The sequence below is a fragment of the Astatotilapia calliptera genome, chromosome 1 (assembly GCF_964374335.1).
Source record: "Astatotilapia calliptera chromosome 1, fAstCal68.1, whole genome shotgun sequence".
Taxonomy (NCBI): Eukaryota; Metazoa; Chordata; class Actinopteri; order Cichliformes; family Cichlidae; genus Astatotilapia; species Astatotilapia calliptera.
Window position 1 is genome coordinate 8,530,982 of NC_137422.1, and position 21,989 is coordinate 8,552,970.

The 21,989-nt window shown below is 40.3% G+C and overlaps 1 protein-coding gene across 1 annotated transcript in view; it reads left to right on the forward strand.

Annotated features, from left to right (window-relative positions):
* LOC113027985 (protein kinase C-binding protein NELL1) overlaps positions 1 to 21,989 on the forward strand; it is a 301,737-nt gene that overhangs the window by 124,976 nt on the left and 154,772 nt on the right. Inside the window, exon 12 of the mRNA XM_026177879.2 lies at positions 368 to 496. Coding sequence (XP_026033664.1) covers positions 368 to 496 — 129 coding nt within the window. The remainder of the gene's footprint in view (positions 1 to 367; positions 497 to 21,989) is intronic.

Genomic DNA, 21,989 nt, shown 5'->3' on the forward strand with positions numbered 1-21,989 from the left:
TGTAAGAGCACCGTGGCTCACTCAGCCGAGTGAATTGATGACTTGGAGATCTTCCTACATCAGCAGAGTGTGTGTGTGTGTGTGTGTCTGCATTTGCATGTTTTGTCTCGTTAGCACGTGCACTTTTACATGAGAACTTTCATTAATACACCAGATTTATTCCAAGTTGTAAACTCACCGTACACTTCAGGCACCCTGTTATCCACAGTGTTGTAGGTGACAGGAACAAGGTTGCTCCTTTGTGCATTTATCTGCTTTTATCTTTGTGTTACAGGCATGCATGTGTGTGTGTTTGTGTGTCTGTACACAACTTTTTATAGCCTTGAGTGAGCAGATTTCAAAGGTTTCCTTTGCTCTTTTCTTTTAGGTTATGACTTCTGCGCAGAGGGACTCATTTGTGGGGAAAACTCAGAGTGTAAAAACAGGAATACTAAAGCAGAGTGTGAATGCAAGAGTGGCTATGCCTCCATCCACGGGGATTCTACTTACTGTGAAGGTAGGACCATATTTTTCCCCAGCTCAGGTGAGCTAGGGCCAGCGTGGCTGTCTCATAATGTCTATTAGCACAGGATGTTAAAAGCAGAATGGGTGGCAGCGCGTTGAAGCGTCAAATTCATTGTTCTGTTTTAGGAGGGTGTTTATGAAGGCCGTTGGCTGCAGACTGAGATTTGTTATGAGCTCTGGGTATGACATGATGATGACTGGCTGTAAAGAGAACAAGGATTGTTCGGTTAAAGAGCAGCTATGAACCAGGCTCGGGACTTTGATTATGCTATTGGGGCTGTTGTTAAAATAGATTTTCTTTTTAAACTTATAAGCAATTTGCTTCTTTCATAGGAGTTTGACAATAGAGCTCTGGCACTCCTGTTTTGAGCTTATTGTGATACAGTCAGTATGATTAGAGGGTGGCAATAACAAACACAATAAGATAGCCATGTGCCAAAAGTGGTGGAATATGTACTTACAGGAAGTTTTGACACAGCCTTTCAGGATAGTTTCAAGCTTTTGCTAAAACCAAACTTTTTTGGTAAACTTAGCTTGCTGTTGGAAGGATTTTTCCGCCTTACGCTGCATGCTGGGCTTTCCCTGTGAATCACGGCATCCGAGTCTGGAGCCATTGCTTCGCTCATTTTCAGGGGTTTCCAGCCCGTCTGGAAAAAGTCGGTCATCGGGGCGCTTCCACCGCGTGGGTTTTTTCGGTGGAGCAAAAGGCTCAATCTGTGGGTGCTGGAGGCCCAGATTACTTGCGATGGCACTAATGGCCTTATTTGACTGAGAGGCTCGGGAGCGTCAATCTGTGGATTGAAGGATTTGCTCAGCGCTCGGTGAAGTTGTCATTGGGTCGCCGCCACAACAGACTAAATCCACTAAATGTGCTGAGAGCTGTGTAGCCACAAGCCCTCCAGTCTGTCTGCTTTTGTTTGATCTGCATGGTAAAGAGGTTTACCCAGAGCACCACTCAGTCCACAAACCGTCCCACACCGTATGAGGAAAGGCTGGGAAACACTGATTGTTAGATCAACTATGTAAATCGTGGAGCCGTGGCTCTTGGCATTATCCCTGCGATACCCTGAAGGCATCGCAAATTTCTGTTGTTGCTGGATTAACGGGGATCCAGACGTACATCACGGTAATATTTGATTTGGCTTCAATATCACCTCCCAACTTAAACTGGCTTAGATTTACGCCTTTTCCGAGCAGACTGGAGTAATTGAATCTTTATATGTGGGTTATAATCAAAGCACAACAGTGTGATGGTGTGTCCTCACATCCTAATGATTGTTTTATAGAGCATATTAATTTCTCCACTTATATTTTATAAACATGAGATTGTGTCTAGCTGTGGCACTGAGCTGTTATTAAATGTGACCGTTACGTCCTCATAAATGATTTAATGTGCCACTGAATAAGTGAAGATGAGATTATTTACTTGCAAACAGAGGGCTGTTTGAGCAAGGATGAGAGGATTTAAGCAGAGCTGCTTTTCAGCCTTCTGGCTTGCATTCAGTCGCCTATCGTGTCCTTTTTTTTTTTTAGCTGAAATTGTTGATATTTGGCTCACAACTTTGGATAAACTCTGACTGACTCAGTAAATATTTTGGAGACTTTTACAGGACTTTTCTTTTTTTTTTTTTTAACTTGTGTGACTTTTTTCAAATGTTTTCATTTTTATGGTGCACATAAAGGTCAATGAAGTGACCGTCCATGGTTCCTCGATCGTTTAGGGCAGGGGTGTCGAAACTCCAGGCTTTGATGGCCGGTGTACTGCAGGTTTTAGAACACACCTGAATCAGATGATGAGTTCATTACCAGGCCTCTGGAGAACTTAAAGACATGTTGAGGAGGTCATTTAGCCATTTAAATCAGCTGTGTTGGATCAAGGACACATCTAAAACCTGCAGGACACCAGCTCTCGAGGCCTGGAGTTCAACACCTGTGGTTTTAGTTGTTTTTAGACACTTTTCCATAAAGTGTCTAAAAACAACTAAAAACAGTATACATTTAAAAGTCACCATCCAGTGAAAATAACAGTGTCAACAACAGTGTAATGTAGAGCTACTGAAAATAAATGTAGTGATATAGAAGATTTAAATTTATAACAAGACACAAAAAATAGCATTCTATGAATAATAACTACTGATGAGACTTCATGTTTATTTCTTATATGCATTTCAATCAAAAGTAAATAAATTAAAAGTACTGGATTACTAAATTAATTTTAGCACTAGGAATTGCAGTCAAAATAAACACCAGCAGATGCAAATTAAGTATTAATTAGGTTGTAAAACAAACAAAACATCATATTTCACTATTTCTATAAATGGGATCAATTTCTCACTGCATCACTGATATACAAAGGTGTGGCAACATCCAGTACCCTATTTATCACTGCTCTACATTTACAATAGGGTTCTTTAAACACAAGGCTCAGTAGGTGCATCTGGTGCATGCCTAAAAATGAATTTATTATCCCTTGCGCTTTAGGAGAGTAGGGCGTATGATCAAATGTCTAGAAGTCAACACAATCGCCACCTTTCACACAGACCGTTCTCATTCCCAACGTGTATCATACCGACAATTTGTCATGTCCCGAGGCATCTCATAGTCACGCGAAAGGTAACCTTCCGTATCCCTATGACATGCGCCGGATTGTGGATGGAATTCAATAGAATGACGTGCCCAGCAGTAATTCCAGCCCTAATCCTGACCTTAATCCTAACTCTAACATTAACCTTATCCCTAACCTTGACCACAACCTTAACCATATTAGATAGTGTTTTCCAAAGCGATTCATGATGAGAAAGTAAAATAAATGTACATGTCTAGATTCATTCCAAACGGTTCTCTTTTTTCCGAACGCGTAACATACCAACGATTTGTCACGTAGCGTTGGTATGTTACGTTTTGGGATCAGAACACAACACTTTTGAACTATGTGCTGTATGGGTTTAATCAACCAACCCCAGTTAGTTTTGATGTTATGACCACAAGTGTTGGAGTAGGAAGGGGTGAAAAACCCAATTTCCCAGATTTAGGAATAACACTGAAATTTGACATGCTCCAGACCATTACTGATTGGTTAGAATAGGTAATGTCACCGACTATCACAAAACCTGATGTTTGCTGATTGGCTGTGGCAAAGGCAAAGCACTCCTCTTTTTGTCTTAGCATTCAATGAAAGGCTATTGTTTGAATCTCTAATTGTGAAGATGAGTTTTTGAGTTTCAACGCAATTCTCATCCATTTCTGGGCAATGCAAGAATCCGGTTTAAAGCTGCTTTTTGAGGTCAGCAAGTTAGCTGCTGCTTTCTTCTGAGAAAGAAAAAAAAAGTTGGATCTGAACTGAGAAGGGGCAGTTCACAAAAAAAAAAAAGAATAAATTAAGTTCTGTCCTGAGAAGAAAGGGGGATCTCTTTGAATGAAAATGCTTTTTTCAGGCATAGAAGTCAAAGAAGTTGGAGCATATTTTGTGTGTCTCCTTAAGCATGTGTGACACAGACCTGATTTCTAAACCCAGCGAGAATCTAAGCAAAAACAGGAAGGCACCTACTTGGCACATTATGAACATATGTAGAAATGCAAACATGGGCACACCCTGATGATGGTCTGTCCCTGTGTGGCTGTTTATTTTAAAATGTATTACTGCATTCGAAATGATATCTTTCTGCATTAAAGATCCAGGACTACTTGAAAATGTTGCCCTGGGTCTGCTCATTGTTATCTTAAAAACCCTTTACGTTTTCCTTCATTACCTCCATCATCAAGCTCTGACCAGTATGACAACATTACACACGACACCGCTGTTCTCCAGTTTTTGTTTTTATTTTAACCAGAATTGCTCAAAGCATTGTTGCTTTCTGACCTTACAGTATATTTACTGTGTTCGTCTTTATTTTCTGTTGTATACATAATGTTAAAATAGTAGAGTCTCATAGTAAACATTACCAAACCTTCCGATAATGAGTTCAGCATACACTCAAACAACTGATTCTTTGCCATCTTAAATATGAAGCAAGAATTTGGAGTAAACTGAAAAAATATAAAATCAAAGATTTTTATATTTAAATAATGAATCATTAAGCAAATCAAGTATATTTCATTTGACCAGATTCCATGAAGTTTAATGCTTCACATTTTACTCATGTAGCGAAATACATGGAACATTTACATGTAATCAGATGACTTACAGAAAGCCTTTAGGACATTCTTTGACTATATGTACAAGTAATCCCTGTAGAGGCAAAAGCACATGTTTTTTCTCTTCTTGGCTCTGCATGTCATTAAGAGTGGATCGTTATAGAACAGAAGCCCCACCCACCTGCTGCTGCAGCCATCTGTTTAACAGGTGGAGAGCAGGTAAAACAGCTTGTAACAAACACTGGATGCACCGAAGGCCAAGGTCCAGTGTAAATAAACAGGATTTAAAACTGTAAAAATGTGCAAAAATATGAATACTCTATATATAGGAGATATATATATATTCATGAAACTCATTCATCATCATTCATCATGTGTGATTCAGTGGGAACACCATGCTGGAAAACAGCAAAGTAACCTGACAACAAAACAAATGACTAAAATTAAAACAAATAAAAGAAACAATGTTGAAATGATGATGAGTGACATCTCTTTTGATAAGGCCAATTTTAAGGTCACCTCAGTGTCCAGTGGCCACCTAAAACAACCAGAATTTATAGAGCTGATCTTGGAAAAGCAAAATGTGTTTGGCACAAGTATGCATTCATATCATAAATGTGACTGCAATAGCTATGAGACAGGACAGGAGTTACACAAAAAATTAATAAGAAATAAACTGGTAAGCTGGCTAGAGGCACTGTTGCTGTTTGACACTGGCTTCATGATTGTTACATGTGGCTTAATTTAATTGATTTAGCTTAAAACTCAGAAATGTGTGACATAAGCCAATGAAAAATAGGAAAATAAAGAGCACTGAGGATTCCCTCTTCCTGTGTAACAACATATGTATCTCCTAGCTTTGCATCTAAGTCCATTATTATGACTGAAATTTCCATTTGCTGGTCCAAATGTGGCAATATGCGAACAGGTTTTTATGTAACGCTTTTCTACCCGAGCACTGAAAGTGCTTTACACAGCATGTCTCATTCACATACATTCAGTCAGAAGTGAGATGTTATTTGCGAGGGTATAGTCAGATAAATTCAATCTGATGCTTAAATGCTAATTGCATTTATAAGAAATGCTAACTACGACTTACGTTTTGCGTTACACATGCTTTGTTAGCTGCTTGGCGTGTCACACCATATGATGCCCCTCCATTCAGCGCACTGCGTGTTTTAACGTTTGTGCTAATGGGCTTATCAAAGGCTTATTATCCTCATCAGCTCTTGTTTACGCTGTCAGTGATATTCTTACAGTCCCAGTAGATCTACTGTATCCTTGCTCGGCTCCAGAGGATACAAATATTAACGCCGCCGCTGCCGTTGTTTTGCTGACAGCTTGTTAATCACAGCCTAAAAAATCTCCTGTGTTGTTGACACACTTTGGCTTGAATCCGCTCTAAATAAAGCAGACATGCTGATGTGGAAATGCAGTTGCATCATCGAAGGACAAACAATTTGATTCCCCATTCTCCTGGCTGAGTGCTGCAGGGACCCTCCTCCCAAATGGCCTGTTGTTACCCCAGGAGTCTGCTCTGTATGTGTGGTAGAAGAAATCCCAGCATGCGTCCAATACTGAACCAAAGTGCATCCTAGATAGTGGATATATTTCTTTCATTTTTTTTTACAGCCTCTCAAGTGCCCTTTCTGTGCACTTCTTTCCTCTTTCATGTTTCAAATTAAAGGCGCTATCGCCACGCTGCGTCCTTGGAAATGTTTATGGGTGAGCACATCAGGGAAAAGTCAGAGCAGTTAGCAAGACGCTCGATTGAAGTTGAGGATTTTCACATATGCGGAGCTGGAGCTTATTTCCATAGAAATGGTCTCAGGAGGTTGTTGTAGAGAATTCTCCTGCTGTCAAGAGCCCTCGTGGGTCACTCTGCCCACATTAATGGCAGCATTAGCTCCTGCTGTGCCCTGTAACTCTTCTCTGGCTCTTATGTGCAACTCAAACACCGACTCGCCCCTTGCTTTACACAGAAAGGTGGATTTGTTCCACCACCTCATCAGCTGGGCGTTTGTGGTCAGAGTTCAGTTGCTAAGTTCAGCTTAGGGTAATTAACAAGCGCTCGATCGAGCTTTTTAAGGCTTTTTAAGGCTTTTTAAGGCTATCAGTCACTGGCTCGCTTATTTTGTTTTTCTTTAGTGTTTTATTTGGTGCAGTTTTTTTTTTCTTCCTGCTGTGGGTAATAAGATTAGCGTGGCGCCGACACATCAAACCTAACAGGGCTATTTCTGTTTGTTCTGCTCGCTTTCATTTAGCACTGGAACAGCCAAACTCCCCAGGCTCACCAACTTGCTCTCTGATGTGTCCCCTAAGCTAACAGGCTCCTGGGAGCAATTTTTTATGATGTCCCCGATCTCCAGTCAATCTCCACTGACACCACAGCACATTTCTCTCTTCATCTTTTCCTTTGCTTTATCTCTCACCTCTTAGCTCTTACTGATAATATGGTGTGACTTTGGTGCTAATAGCGTCACAGTTAGTGCCACCGGAGTTGCTGCAACCATTTCGGCTGATGCGTTGCCATATTTCTTGACAGATTCTGGCTGGTATAAAAAGGCGATACATCAGCCTAAGTGTTAGTATTACCCATTTCATGCATCATGAAGAACTTTATTATAAAAAGAGGCAATCTTTTGATAAAGAGCACGGGGGAGGCCTCACTGCACATATGAAAAGAAAATCTGTGTCATTCTTATGGTAATGGTATTGCTGGGATAATATTGATTCGTCATCTTAGGTGATGACTCATTTCAAATGAGGCTAAACATCACTGCTACCAGTGAATGTAGCTGATCTGCCTGAGATTAATCTTTTTTTAAGAAAATTCCACCATGTGAAATGTTTTTGCTTAGATTTGAAGATCGTGAAATTAAATCTACCTTTTCCTGTTTAACAAAATGAAACAGAAAGTAGGCGTTATTTGCCCCTGTGTCACAATCTCTGAAAGAAGAAGGTATCCAGATTAGCCCTTTAAAGCTTGAACTATGGAATAATAGCCAGAAATAATTGCCTTTTTCGCTCACAGCTACAACTTTTTGAGTTTTCTGTGAATAGATTTTTGCCCAGATACCTGTGAAACCTTGAAATAAATCGAGAATGTGAAGAGAATCACATATTTACACACACACAGTGTTGCACTCTTACTAATACACTGTGGACCCTGCAGTGGATCACTGCCTTAGAGATCATTTCCTTTGTAGCAATAATTCATGTGAGAATAGTTCATGGTGACTTTTAGCATTCTCGCTGTTGGGGCCACAATTCATCGTCTCGCCTCTGGTTTTTGATGCGGTGGCCGAAGTCTAAAGAAATGTGGTTTGAACATAGCATGGCCTCGTGTCTTGACTCCTACTTGCTGAGATGTTCACATACCATCGAGTTGTACCTGTGTGCTACACCAGGGGGACAGATGAATTAGGATTTAGGAAGTTATTTGTGCTGGACTTTACCCATCTTGTCTCTCTGCATTGCTGAGCCGCCGTTATCGTGTTTTTGCAGAAAAACTGGGATGAGATGGGCATTTGGCTTGGACGGGGCAGACAGTCAGATTGAGGAAGAGCTGTATGGTAGTATGGGAAATTGCAGCTACAAACAGCACTACAGAAAGATCACTGGGAGTTCAAACCCGCAGGAACCGTACCCTCAGAGTTGAAAATGAGCCAGTGAAGGGTAGCAGCTGCCTGCAGAGCTGCACAGTAGGAATAAAGGTGTTTGTGTGTGCATGACTGTGTGAGTACAGGTCTGCTTGTGTGTGTGTGGTGTGTGAAGCTGTCCTGGGTTTTCAGATAAGCTCAGAAAAACACGGTGCAGCACCTGCCCCGTGCTACAGCTTATCCACTGAAAACCTGACAGTTTGTTTACTTTTTCCCGCTGAGCATGACCACACATAACAACTTCCCAGCCCCAGGAAACATGGCAATATGCACGTGCGTTACCTGAAAGGTTTTTCCCATTTTGTATTACAGATCATTTCTTGTTCTCAGTGTAGCACTGATGAGCTGATACAGTATAGAGAACTTCATCCAAGTGCATCCTAAATCAGTTTCTCTTACATGTCAAATGATTTATAAATATAAATAAATTCTCAGTAAGTCTGTTACTTCAAAGTAGAGCATTTCCTAACACTCATGCAAAAGACTTTGTTACAAACACAAATCCAAAATTAAAAACACAATGCAACAAATGTCTGACACACAAGTCCAAATATCTGGGAGTTGATAAGACCAGTTTCTGGACATCTGGGAGGGGAATGTTGTCCCAGACTTTGTCTGCTGACAATGACAAATGTTTTACGTTGATAAAAATGTTTTGGACTGCAGATCAGTTCCACACTTCAGCTCTTCTATTATGAAGCCATGTTGTAATCAATGCAGTAAGTGGTTTAGCATTATATTAGTTAAATGTCCAAGATCTTTAAAAAAAAGAGTCCCCTGGATGGGAGCATATCTGCATACTATATTTACCCATCAGGATTGATGGTGTTTTTCCAGATATGCATCCTACAAATTCCATAGTCACTAATATACTAATGACATCAGAAATGTAGTCTTTTGAACTGAGTGCTGATAGCAAGGCAGATGGTCCCTCTTTAGTCTGAAGGATGTGCCATCCATGTTTTGCCAAAAAGAATTTCGAATTTCACTTCCCAGAGAAGACGGCAGTGTTTCTGCATCATGTTTACTTATGACTTATTGTTTGCGTGATAGTGCTTTAAGCTGCATTTATGGGTGACACAGTGAACTGTGTGGCAATTTCTCGAAGTGTTTGTGAGCCCATGCAGTGATTTCCAAAACAGAATCATGACTGTTTTTAATGCAATGCCACCAGTATTGTATTAGTATTTAGTATTTATTTATTTATTGTCATTGTCAAGAACAATGAAATTGCGTTTGGGGCTTCCATACAACCCAAAAAAAAGAAGAAAATAATAAATACCCCTTAAAACCCAAGTGTACATATTTAACCCAGTGTGACTCCAATGCAATAAGACAATCCTTAGCAATAATGTTCGTAGAAATTCAGACAAAGACCTGAGAAACATGACAAAATACAACAATGCAACCCATTCAATATTATTGTACTGTGAGATATGATATCAGATATGATAGTTATCTATTTAAGAAAGAGGGGAGGGGGGGGGGGCAGGAGGGGGAAGAGAATAAAGATATGATGCACCAATGCAGACCAGTTCATTGCTATTAAGAAGTTGGATATGGTTATGGATATTTTTATCAGTATTTTTACCAGTATCGGACATAATATCATCAAAAGATTACTAAAATCTTTTGATGATACTATGTACTGTAACTGATGAGACATTCATTTCATGTTAAGGAACACTGGTTTAAAGTTGTTCCACAAATTATCGATGTAGCCTTTTGGGTTTTTTTAAAAGACTGATGAACCTCTGCCAATTTCTACTTCTGAGAAACTGCCTCTTTGAGATGCTCTTCTTATACCCAATCCTGTCACTGACCTGTTTCCAATTAAAGTAATTAGTTACAAAACATTCCTTTGGTTGTTTGATTTTGATACCACTTATTTTTCCAGTCTTTCCCGTTTAAAATGACATAATATTTTGCCATTAAAGTGGCTTAAAAGTGCGGGGAAAGGGGCTAAAGTGGCTTGTTTCAGAAAAGTGTGAAATGAGGGTCTGCATCAAGGCCCAGTATAGTGTAAACTGCCAAATTGTGCATATCCACTCCAGTAGAGCCCAAGAATTGGAGATTATGTTCAGAATTTCAGGAGCAGGACCACGCCTCCAAACAGGCTCCTTCCGGTTGTCATCTACATTGGTTCCCGCAGTTCTGCAAGCTGTTCATTCTCGTTTACGTGCCCCACCCTATCTCCCTCCTTGTTTTCAATTCTTTAACTTCTTCATTTCTATTTAGTGCATGGGGATATGCCAGGCCTGGGAGCCATCGCTATTATTGGTCCCCACGGGGACCAATAAAGTACACTTTCTTCTTTTCTTTCTTCTAGTCCCTTTGAGGCCTTCCCCAAACCGCAGCTCAATTCATATCAAAGCATTCACTTTTACCTACTAAAACGCTGTCAAACTTAAAATGAGGGCATGGGCCCAGCTAGTGAATAATAATATAAGAAGAAGAAGAATGTGGCATTGGAAATTGGCATGTTATGTCCCCTTTAAGAACACAACAAGAAACCTGATGAATGCACATCGAGAGCACATTCTTCAGTCAGGTGAGATCATGAGCTAAATAGTAAAAATACCTGAGATGTGTTCCAGCATGTTTGCTGCAAGCTGACTAGGCCTACATCAGCAAATACTCTAACAGCAGTAGTGGGAGTGTGATGAAGTGGAGATGCATTAGTTCAAGAAGTGTTGGAGATATGACTTTTACAGATCGCACCAGGAATTCCTGTGGATTCACCAAAATACTAGCTGACAGGATATATCTCCATAAGCTTTGCAGAAGATGAGTATTGTAGTGTGAACCAAAGATGGAAAAAGTGAAACCACGTAATGGTCAACTCTCCAGACTTGAATCTTAGCTTTGGAGTTTTAAAGGGAATCAGAACCCCTTTATTAAGAGACAGTGTTCTATAAAGGTCACCTTACAAAGTACTGAAGAAGAAAACCAGTCTCCGTATTGGGAGGCATCCTGGCCTGTGTTGTACTGAGTTCTTACTGTGGACCTTGCTTTTTTAATCTTGTAAAACTTAAATGAACAAATAAATTACTGTTCAACTTAGAAGTAATGGTATAACTGTAAGGTGACATTAAAGCTATACTGCACTGGTGTGTAATGCTGTTCTATGATGTGTGCTGACATGCGTAATGCAAAAGAAAGTGACTTATCGATTGGAAGCTGTTCAGATAATTCTTACTTGTTCTTATTCAGGCTGCGACAATGGAAGCAGCGGCATGCGTTTGTCTCTCGTGGCACTGGTGAGGGCTGCCGGCTCAATTGGCTCTCACTCAGCGGCATTAAAGAGTAATTGGCTGAGTTTGTACTTGAGCGAATCAGTCAGGTTTTTCTGTGGGAACGCTGCCTCGGCCGTGTTAAAACAAGGGTGTAATACAAGAGAATGAATGAGCAGTTGTGTCTGCTCGTCCTCTGTTTTTGCATGTTGTATAAAGAGAGAGTTGACGTGGAATTAGTGGAGAAAATGCAAACGGAAAGACAAACAGACAGCAGGTTGGGTTTATAAAGACATGGATGAGCTAAAAGGCGGCAGTGCAGACTAATGGAAGCCGTGGCCTTCGTAAAACTTTGCTGTGCTTCCTTTCCCCAGAAAACCATGTGGTCAACAAATATAGTAGACGTTTCTGCTAGCAGGCAGGATGATGTCAGATTTCTTCGGATGCTGTCATCCATCCAGGACAGAAAAGAATAAGTAGTTGTCGTCCTGTACAGAATGTTTCAGTGATGAATCTAGAACAACATCTGTGTGCCTGCAAAGAACTGCCATTCATTCAGTGTTTTCACATTTTTCTTTCAACTCTGTTTCAGAAGCACAACATCAACCGTTGATCATCCTACCATTTTTGTCTCACCAGCTGAACCGGGGGTCAAGAGACTTTTGTCTGCCAATCTATCCAGAATGGGGCTAGTTCTCCCCCCTAACTCATGGGATAAATTGGAAAAAAAAGAGGAAGTGGCACTTGTTCCACCCTCGTTGTCACTGCTGAAGTGCCCTTGACTCACAACTGCTCCACCGAGTCAGCCAGTGTCCTACAAATAAGACTGCAGACACGCCTGGCAGCTTCCAAGTATGATTTTATGCAAATGTTTCAGTGTGAACTTCTTGGACAAAAGAACGCTGCTATTGCTTGCAGAGAATAATTTTATTGCCGCTTAAATCTTCCGTCACAACATTTTGTTTGGCAAATTAATTGCAGAGATCTGAGAAGTCCAGCTGTGCCAACCCCCCCCCCAAAAAAAAAAAAAACCCTCAAACAGAGAGGCAGTGGTGAGTTTCAGACAGATCTCTAAAATGTATTTAGAAACCAAAGGAGAGGCACACAGGTGGGCCAACCTCGGAAATCTTCAAATGGTCAATCGGTGCCCAATTTTGCACTTAACTTGGTGTGTACAGTGTTATTATGCAGATAGCCTTTAAAATAAAGGTTAGAGGAAAGCATCTTGTTGCTGACAGTAAAAGAGACAGACAGGAAATGAGAGGTAAGATTCAAGCTCTTTTTCGCTGCTGAGACAGAGATAATGACTAAGAGAGGACAGTCTTGGAAAGTGAAAGGAGCACTGCTTGCCAAGCTCTGTCCATAACACTTAAAGTCTGAGATTGTGAGGAGAGCTTGTCTGTGTGCGAGCAAGCGGATTGACTCAGGCTACCATGTAGCGCTGTCAGAGCTCTGCTGGGGGCACAGTGGGTGAGCACTCTGCTAAAAGGTCAGTGAAAGACCTGTAATGAATTATAGTTATTTCACTCAACAACAGTCTACAGCAAGTCAGTGTACTGCTGCTCCCGAATCCCTCCTCTCGCTCCCCATCCCACTTCTCAAACTCTCTTCTGGGTAGCATCCATCTCTGCCATCTGCACTTCACCGACCGCGTGTGTTCCAACACAAGCCAGCGTCGTCCTCGGCTCCTTGGCTAGTTTTGGTCGCCTCATTCCTAACACCGTAGTCAGCCCTCACTTATTTCTGTTCCTTTTTCTGACCGTTTCTGAGCTGCTGGGGATCGGGCTGTTGGCAATCCTCGAGCCAAAGGGTTTCCTTGCTTGCTTGCTCTGTATGGTCTGTGGACTAAAGTGATCAAATTTCTGCTGGAATTGAGCCTGAAAGCTGCAGTGCAAGCCTGAAAACTTATTTTCTCTAAGCACTCTAATGGGAGCGAATTCAAATTACCTAAAGGTCTGTTTTTTCATTGGCATGTCTCAGCATGTGTGTGGATGTGTGTGTGTGTGTGTCTGTCTTTTAGCTCTTACATGAAGTCTGCCTTGTTTGGGGGACTTGCCTTAAATTACCTTTTGAAGTTATTTATGTATTGATCAGAATTTTCACATTTCCCTCAGTGTAATAAGCCATCTGCCAAAGTCACATCAATGCCTCATAATTACTCAGCCTTCAGACAAGGGAGGGTACAATACTTTTATTTCTCTCAGTATTCTCCTATTCTTATTCCTCTGTTGAGAGCAGTCTTTTCTTTTCAAGCCAAAAGTCACATCTATACTGTGCTATATTACAACAAGAGTTACACTGGAATACTGTAAAACTTCTACTAAGAATTTCTCAATTTAAGTGTCAAGTTTTTTTTAAAGCTGAGGCCATTTACATCTTAACTTATCTCTCAGTTGCAGATTGGGCCGACTCAATTTAAAAATCAACTTCAACTATAGTGAGCCGTGCAATTGGCTCTGCAGCAAGATGTAGGACTCAAACTTTTTTTTTTGGTTAAAGAAATGTTACAGTGCTTTCTGGTGTAGGGACATCCTTAAAGCAAAAGCAGAACTAAACATTAGTGAACTCTAACTGCAGATGCAGCTTGAGTGTGGAGAAAACTGGCGTGCGTTCGTTTTGGCGTCACTTTTTGCTGAACCTGTTGCCAAATGTGCTGCAGGCATGAATGCAGAGAGGTAGTCAGAACATGCTCACTACAAACTAGCTCTCAGTGCTTTGCAACACTGTCTTTGTCTAAATCTGCTACTGCTTCCTCTAATAAAAAAGTGAAAATGTAGCCTCACCAAAACCCGAATCATTGTATCTTTAGGATTCTCTTTAAGAAGTGATTTTTTTTTTCTTTCCCTCGGGCACTAAATACTGCCAAAACCACAGGCTCACAGATATGTACAATGTGTCCTTTGTTGTCAGCATTGTGAAGCCCGGAGTTACGGCAAATAGTGAGGCGTGTCTCTCATTCTTAACTTGTTACATTATTACAACTGTAAATTGTAAAAAAAAAACAAAAAACAAAACAAAACGTATTAGCCTAACCCTAACTTATAAAAAACACTTTTGCGCATTAAAAACTTTGCAAAAAGTGATATTTTTGGATAATGATAATAGATAAATCTGTGCATTAGATATTTATAGCATATGCATATATTTTAGATGTGGTCAAGTCTTATTATCTGATGCCTTGTGTGGGATATTTATGTTTACTTGGGTCCTTGTTTCTTAGATTTAGTCACCGGTGACTTTGAGGGTTCATTTAGTTTGTTCCCTGTTGTTTCTCATGGCTCATCTCTGCTTATCTTTGTCTTGCAGTGTTCCGTTGTCTTCAGCATGTAGTCTCATTGTGTCATGTTCAGTCTTTTCTTTTGTTTAGTTTGAGTTTGTGTGTGTGTGTTCTGATCTGTGTCTGTTCCCTTTAGTTACTTCCTGTCTTTAATGTTACAGGTTCTGTTTTTCTTGAATAGTTTTACTTCCTGTCTCTGCCCTCTTAACCATCCTGTGCTGTGTTACCACCTGTTTCCTCTTCCCTCTTCACCTCTTGTGTATCTTGTGTCTTCATCTTTCTTTGTCTTTTGTTGTGTTGTCTGCGTTGCTGTGTATTTTCTGAGTTTGGATTCCCTGTACTGTGAGTTTTGGATTCTTGGGTTTGCTGCCTGTTTTTTTCCTGGATATTCTACATTCAAGAATAACCTGCAAAAAAATATTGCTTTTAATTTATTTCTGCCTGTCTAAGAGCAATCCACCTACCACACTCCTGGCTTACAAAATCCTGAGTTACTCACCACTCTAACCTCCAAATGGGAATTTCAACCTCTTAGAATGTGTGTCAAGGTACTCATCAAGGTACTCATGCCTAAAGACACCCTGTGCAAACATCTGCAACTTTTATCAACTCTGTTGAGTCTGATGTGGCCGGTACTGGTAGTATGCCCAGTTAATCACGATTATTTACAAGTTACAATAACCTGTTATTGTCAAGTGGAGTAGTGGATAACGTAGCCAGGCTGCTTGGGGTCAGCTCTTGAAATAGCAAATAGCTGTCATATGAATACAGATAATTAGAAATACAAAAAGACATCTCCTACATATTTTGGCCAGAAGGTGAAGACATGACTTCAGTCAAGTCTGGACATGGACAGTCACTCCTCCTCAGTCTTCCCTTTAGCCATCGCCAATCCGTTAATTACAACAGTGGCCGCAGGGACTAATGATCATGTTCCACAGGGTGGTAATGACACAATTATAACTCCGAGGATATCAGTCATCTCCAATTAGCTCATTCAGTGTCCTTGGCCTTTCAGACACACACATACACACACAGAGACTACTGAATAAGACAAAAACTCAAATGACATAATGTCATTGAACTAAATCACCATCTTGCACAAAGTTCTTTAACTGACAGGGCTTTTTTGAAAGATGAAATGTAGTATTCAGTGCTGCATCCTGTGAATGCAGCACTGGATACTGGAATTTTGATTAAAAAAAACCCCAGAAAATCAGAACATCATATCAAGTCATGAATGAGTGATGTATACTTATGCTCAGTCTTATTTTATTTTTTTTCTTAAGATAAGATGGTTTTTGTGCCAAGTCTCTAAATTTCATCCTGAAGTTTAGCTTTGTTCACGAATTGATTTTATCTGCCAGAGTACACTAGGCATCAAGGATTTTCCCTTGGAGTAGTGATTTTCTGCTCTGCTCCACAAAGCACGACACCTCAGAGTGGTTTATGACCCGAATGTTCTGCCAGGGTGCCTTACATTCACACCATATTTAACGGCTGACAATTAAACCCGCCAACAACCTTTCGTTGTAACTGTCACAGCACTAATTTAATGCTCCAGTGCTGCCAAGATGAGCTGTGACAGTATATGGAAGTGAGGATGATGCCACACACACATCATTTCTGTTGAGCAAAGGCGTACACAAGGATGAAGTGCAGCTGATAACACTGAAAGTTGCTTCAGATGGAATCACACAAAAGGTGATTTCTGAAGTTGTGTTCAAGATTCAGGATTCAATATTCAAGGTCTTTATTGTCAGTACAACAATATACACAGTATACAGCATACCAAAATGCCTTTTCACCACAAGCCCCCCGAGGTGCATTTTTAAAAATATAAAAGATATATCTCTAAGAGATATGAGACTAGAAAAATATTTGAGCTTATAATATAGAAAAATTACAAATAAATAATAACTCACTAAACTTGGGTAAAGTTAAGAGATAGAAATGTACTATTACTAACTATATCTATGTACAATAAACAAAGACAGGACAGAGACAATATGAAGTGGTCATGTGCAATTACAGTAAAGTAAGATGATTGTGTAGTAGGTATCGAATACCAGGGTCAAGTTATGAGTCAGGACAAGACAGGACGAAGACATGTGCAAGATGCAAAATGTGCAAATATAGTATAATTTAGATGTGTTCAGTAACCATGTGACTGAGATGTGCAAATAAGCATATTGTTGTGTTGTTTTTGAGTCTTTTGGTGAGTATTGTAAGGTGTTTGTAAAAGATTTTGTGTTTATTAGTCCTTTGGTGGTAGTGAGTTGAGAGCTCTGACTGCTTGGGGGGAAAAGCTCTTGCAGTGTCTGTCCGTTGCGATTTTGATGCTGCGAAACCGTCTACCAGATGGAAGGACAGAGAACAGTGCATGTGAGGGGTGGAAAGTGTCCTTCACTATGCTGTTTGCACGTCGGATGATGTGTTTGTTTGTCATAGAGTTGGGAGATGGGTGGGAGAGGGCCTCCAATGATCCTCTCTGCTGTCCTCACTATCCACTGCAGAGATTTCTTTTCGAAGATGCAGTTCCCGTAGCAGATGGTGATGTAGCAGCAGAGGACGCTCTCAGTGGTTTCCTGGTAAAATGATGGGAGGATGGGAGGAGGAAGACTGGCTTTCTTCTGTTTCCTAAGAAAGTGCTTTCTTCATGATGGTGGTGGTGTTCTGGTTCCAGGAGAGGTCATCTGAAATGTGCACACCCAGAAACTTCACACTGTTGACCATCTTAACAGCAGTTCCATTGACGTGCAGTAGGTTGTGGGCCATTGAGCTCTTCCTGATGTTAACAACAGTTGTAAACAGCGAGAAAAAATCAACCTGTGAGTCTTTAAAGGGGATTTTTTATTAAAAGCTTCCATTTGATGCCTAATATCGACAGTAACTGGAGAATCATAATGTTACTTTTTTTAGGGACTTGCCTGACGGAATTGGGGCGTGGCTAACGATGCTAGCTGTCAATCGAGCAAACATATATCAATGACAGATTAATAGATTTGATATTGGTCTGATTTTTTTTAATTACTTGCATGATATCTTTATCTTTAGTCTTTATCTTTTAGTCTATCTTTAGTCATAGAAATTCCAATGAACCCAGACCCGTAAAGTACTATACAAAAGTCTTGAGGCACCCATTTCATCCTTTTTTTTTCCAGGAAAATTGATTCAGTGATTTATTGAAACATGTGCAAACATATCTGGAAATTCATGTACAGGCAAAAGCAGAATGACTTCTAATCAGTTTGAAAGTCCACGTTGGTTTCTCTTTGTTTCATTCTCTGTCCAGATGATCAGGCATTCGTTCAATGGCTTAAAAGTATCTGTTTAAACCCCAATTTATTTTTTTGCATAGTTTTAAACAAAATCCTACAAATTGTCATGGATTGGAGCTGGATGCTCTAGTGTTTCACTGATCATCAAATTTATGTGAGTCAAAACCAAATAAATGGTCATACTTAGAATCTAATTTGTAATCCTGGTATAAAGTATGGTGTAGACCAGGGGTCCCCAATCCCAGGCTACGTCCAAACGTACACAGGTATTTTTGAAAACGGAGATTTTCCGTTTTAAAAAATAATCCCATCCACACGTAAATGCAGAAATGAAGGAAAATGCTGCTAGGAACATACCAAAGCAACAGGTGGCGATATATTCCTAACCGTATAGAAATGTTGGCCAATCAGAAGTCTAGAAGCCTCGGTGGGAAATAGTAAACAAGGATGGGGCATAGAAAAAACTGAGTTTTCAAAAATACCCAGGTATGTGTGGACGTAGCCCCAGTCCACGAGGGCTGGTGTTCCTGCAGGTTTTAGATCTCACCCTGGGTCAACACACCTGAATCACATAATTAGTTCATTACCAGGCCTCTGGAGAACTTCAAGACATGTTGAGGAGGTAATTTATCCATTTAACTCAGCTGTGATGGATCAAGGACACATCTAAAACCTGCAGGGACACTGGCCCTCGTGGACTGGTATACACCCCTGGTGTAGACTCATAATGTTGACTTCCTGTTTGTTTGAACTGGTAACACTCCTATATCATTTCAGCAATGCATTGATACATTGGTCATTTAAGATTGTAGGAACAAATAGCAGGAATTCTTTTAGCATAAGCACTTGTTGGATGAAATAAAAGTTCTCACGTAATCCTTTTCTCTCCTGCTTGTTTATGTGTTTCATATGCCTCTTCTCATTTTTTTAGCAACATTGTTGTTGCGGTCTCTGGTGTTGATATGTTACATGATATGTTGATGGTATAAGCACACAGCATTGTGTGCTGGATCTGTTCACTTCTAAATGCTTGGAATGATTTTTGGTGTGAACAGCGCCAAGCGCAAGAAACTGTGTGGCACTCAACTGTGCCAAGCTTCAAAGAGGTTTTCAACAGAGGGAGCCTCATCTAGTGGTTCCCCAAAAATATCTGCCAGGCGCTCCGAGCTATAATACAAATGCTCAAAGTACAAAGGGCCTCAGCTCTCACCACCTGAAACCCAAAGCATGTCAACTCAGGCTTTCTTTGAGGAGTGTAGTTTAGCTGAAGTGCAGCAGTTCAGGCTGCCGACACAACGAGGAAAGAGTTCATCGATTTATTTAATGTTTCCATGATCAAAGCTGAGGCAGGGTTATCATTTATAATTCAGGCAAATCTTGGTTTTCTTCTGTTGTGTAGCACAAGCTTTGCCAAATAATGGAGTCCAGAAAGAAACAGGTGTAGGGGAGGAGAGATAATCATTTGCTATTTCCAAGTTGAAACAAATTTGACAGTTTTTGTTGGCTCACAGTTACTGCTGTTGGCCCAGAATATCGCATGTTAGATTATAGGTTTGAATCTTAGAGCTACATAGTGATTCTGGTAATGTAGGGGTGTGTGTACTGTACTGCTCTCTGTTGAGTTTCAGTCTGCCTTTATTTGTTTAACAGGTAGATTACATTCCAGTGCTTTGTTATGAGTTTTGAACATTAATCTTTGGGTTGCCAAAGCTGTGCCTGGTGGTCCCCTGCTTTGAGTCATTTATAAACAGATTGTTCACATATGTAGAAAAATCCTTTAATGAATATGATACACATTAACTGGAATTTTTTAAAATATGTGGCTTTAAACTTTAAATGTGTGACCGTTAATTAGAAAATTGCTGAGTTTCATCTCTGAATTTCTGAAGCTATTAATACGTCAATGTAAAAATATTTGTGTCTTTTTTCTTTAATTAGTTAATTAAATTTAATGTAATCAATTAATATTGCTCGTGGTCTTTATGCATCTAACTTTGGGCTTCGGTTCTTGGAAGCTGTTGTGTGACCATGATCACGTGTATCTGCAGTTTCAGATTATCTAACAGAACATATGAGTGTATTAAAAATCCCCACAAGTCCTTCTGGCTAATTACAGGAGTGACACTATTAAAAAAAAATTGTGTGTGAAAAACCAGGTGTCAAGGTAAGTGTTCAAATTTGTATAGCCATGATGTGACTGCACTGAAAGATACAGAGCAAATAAAGAGCCGCTGGTGGAGTTTCGCTGTGACCTTCATCTGACGAACGTCCTGTGTGAGCAGAGAAGTCCCCTGATGACAAGTGTGTAACTCTTCTGATGGATGACATGCACACTCAGCTACTGAACAGACACGCACGCACATTGGTAGAGTGTTTCTGTACAAGTTTGGTCATTATAAAGTACGGAATCCTTCTCAGAGCAAGCGTCCACTCCGTCACTCTGCATTGAAAGACATTCATGAGTGGAAGTTGCCTGTCCTGCTACACTGCATTTTTTTGACACACACATGCACATACACAGTGTGTTATCCTTTCATTGTAAACACGTTTGTCAGATGTCCACTGTAGCAGACTTAGCGACCCATATTGACCCTTTCACATAAAGTTAGAGATACTAAATCAGGTAGCTGACCTGATGAAATTTGGTTGGGCGGATGAATCTAATAAAATGAAGCATATGAATTGGATGTAACGAATTTTGCAGTCTTAAAAATATATTTTTTGATTATGCTATGTAGACAGTGCAAAATCATTTTTCTTTTATTGTGTGTTGGGTCTGAGTCAACAGTGATAATCCAGCTTCGTGACTGGCCACTGCATGAGATCTATATTCTGATTCTGCCCAAAGAGTAAATGGCAGCAATAAACAGAAATGAATGAGGACAAATAAGGATGTCTGGCAAAGCCTATGTACTGAGTGTCTTCAACTGAAATGTTTTTCAGTGTATAACAAACCATGATATTATTTATTTGAACCACATTTCTAAAAATTGAGAAATTACGTTTCCATGCAACCAAACTTCATCCTCCAGCATTCAGAGGGGAAACCTCTTTTTCCCCATTATCAGCTCATCATTTTTTACCTTTTCCATTTATGACAGAGCTGTGACCTATCTATTCATGATAGGTTTGTAACCGAGGAGTTCAGAAACAACTTTTTCTTTCTTTTTGTTTTTAGAGACAGGGTTGTTTATTTTCCCCCTGGAGTGCCTCGCTTACACTGGCAGAGATGAATTACTGTAATGTCAAATGGAAAATTTCTAACAGAAAATTTGGATCAGGTGAATGGGTGTGAGGGCAGTCGAATGAGTGGATAATTGATTTCTGGGTGTGTCACATTTGAGCTTATTTAATGAGTCCCACAGTGGACAGGGTGTCCTGTGCTTGGAGTTGTTGACTTCATTACAAACAGTAATGGTATGCAATGATGTGATAATGCCTTTTCCCGTCAGAATCCAGCAGCAGGACATTGATGGCTTCCACCATTAACATAATGAGAGGGCAGAGTATATTGTAAAGGTGTATGGTGTCCATCTACAGTAAGCTCCATTCATTCAAGTTCTGCCACAGCCTTTGTCTTTCAAGGTCATGTGAGGATAATGCTATATCATAGCATCCAATGGACAAGGTGCAGGTTTCCACTTTTGACCGTCTCCACCTTTCCAAGGGCATAGGTTCTTCATGGCTGCAAATATCCCAAAGTCCTCCATGGCTACTGTAACACACTGCCCAGAATCCACTTGGTCCAAACACCGGCATCGCTGATTAAGGCTGACTGTAAACAACGCTGGATAATGTCAGCGTAACAACCGAGAACTGAGGTTTCTGCAGATATGTTGCGTCGCTTCTTTTTAAGTCTCCTTTGTTTACTTTTGTTCTTCCTCATTCAATGAAACGG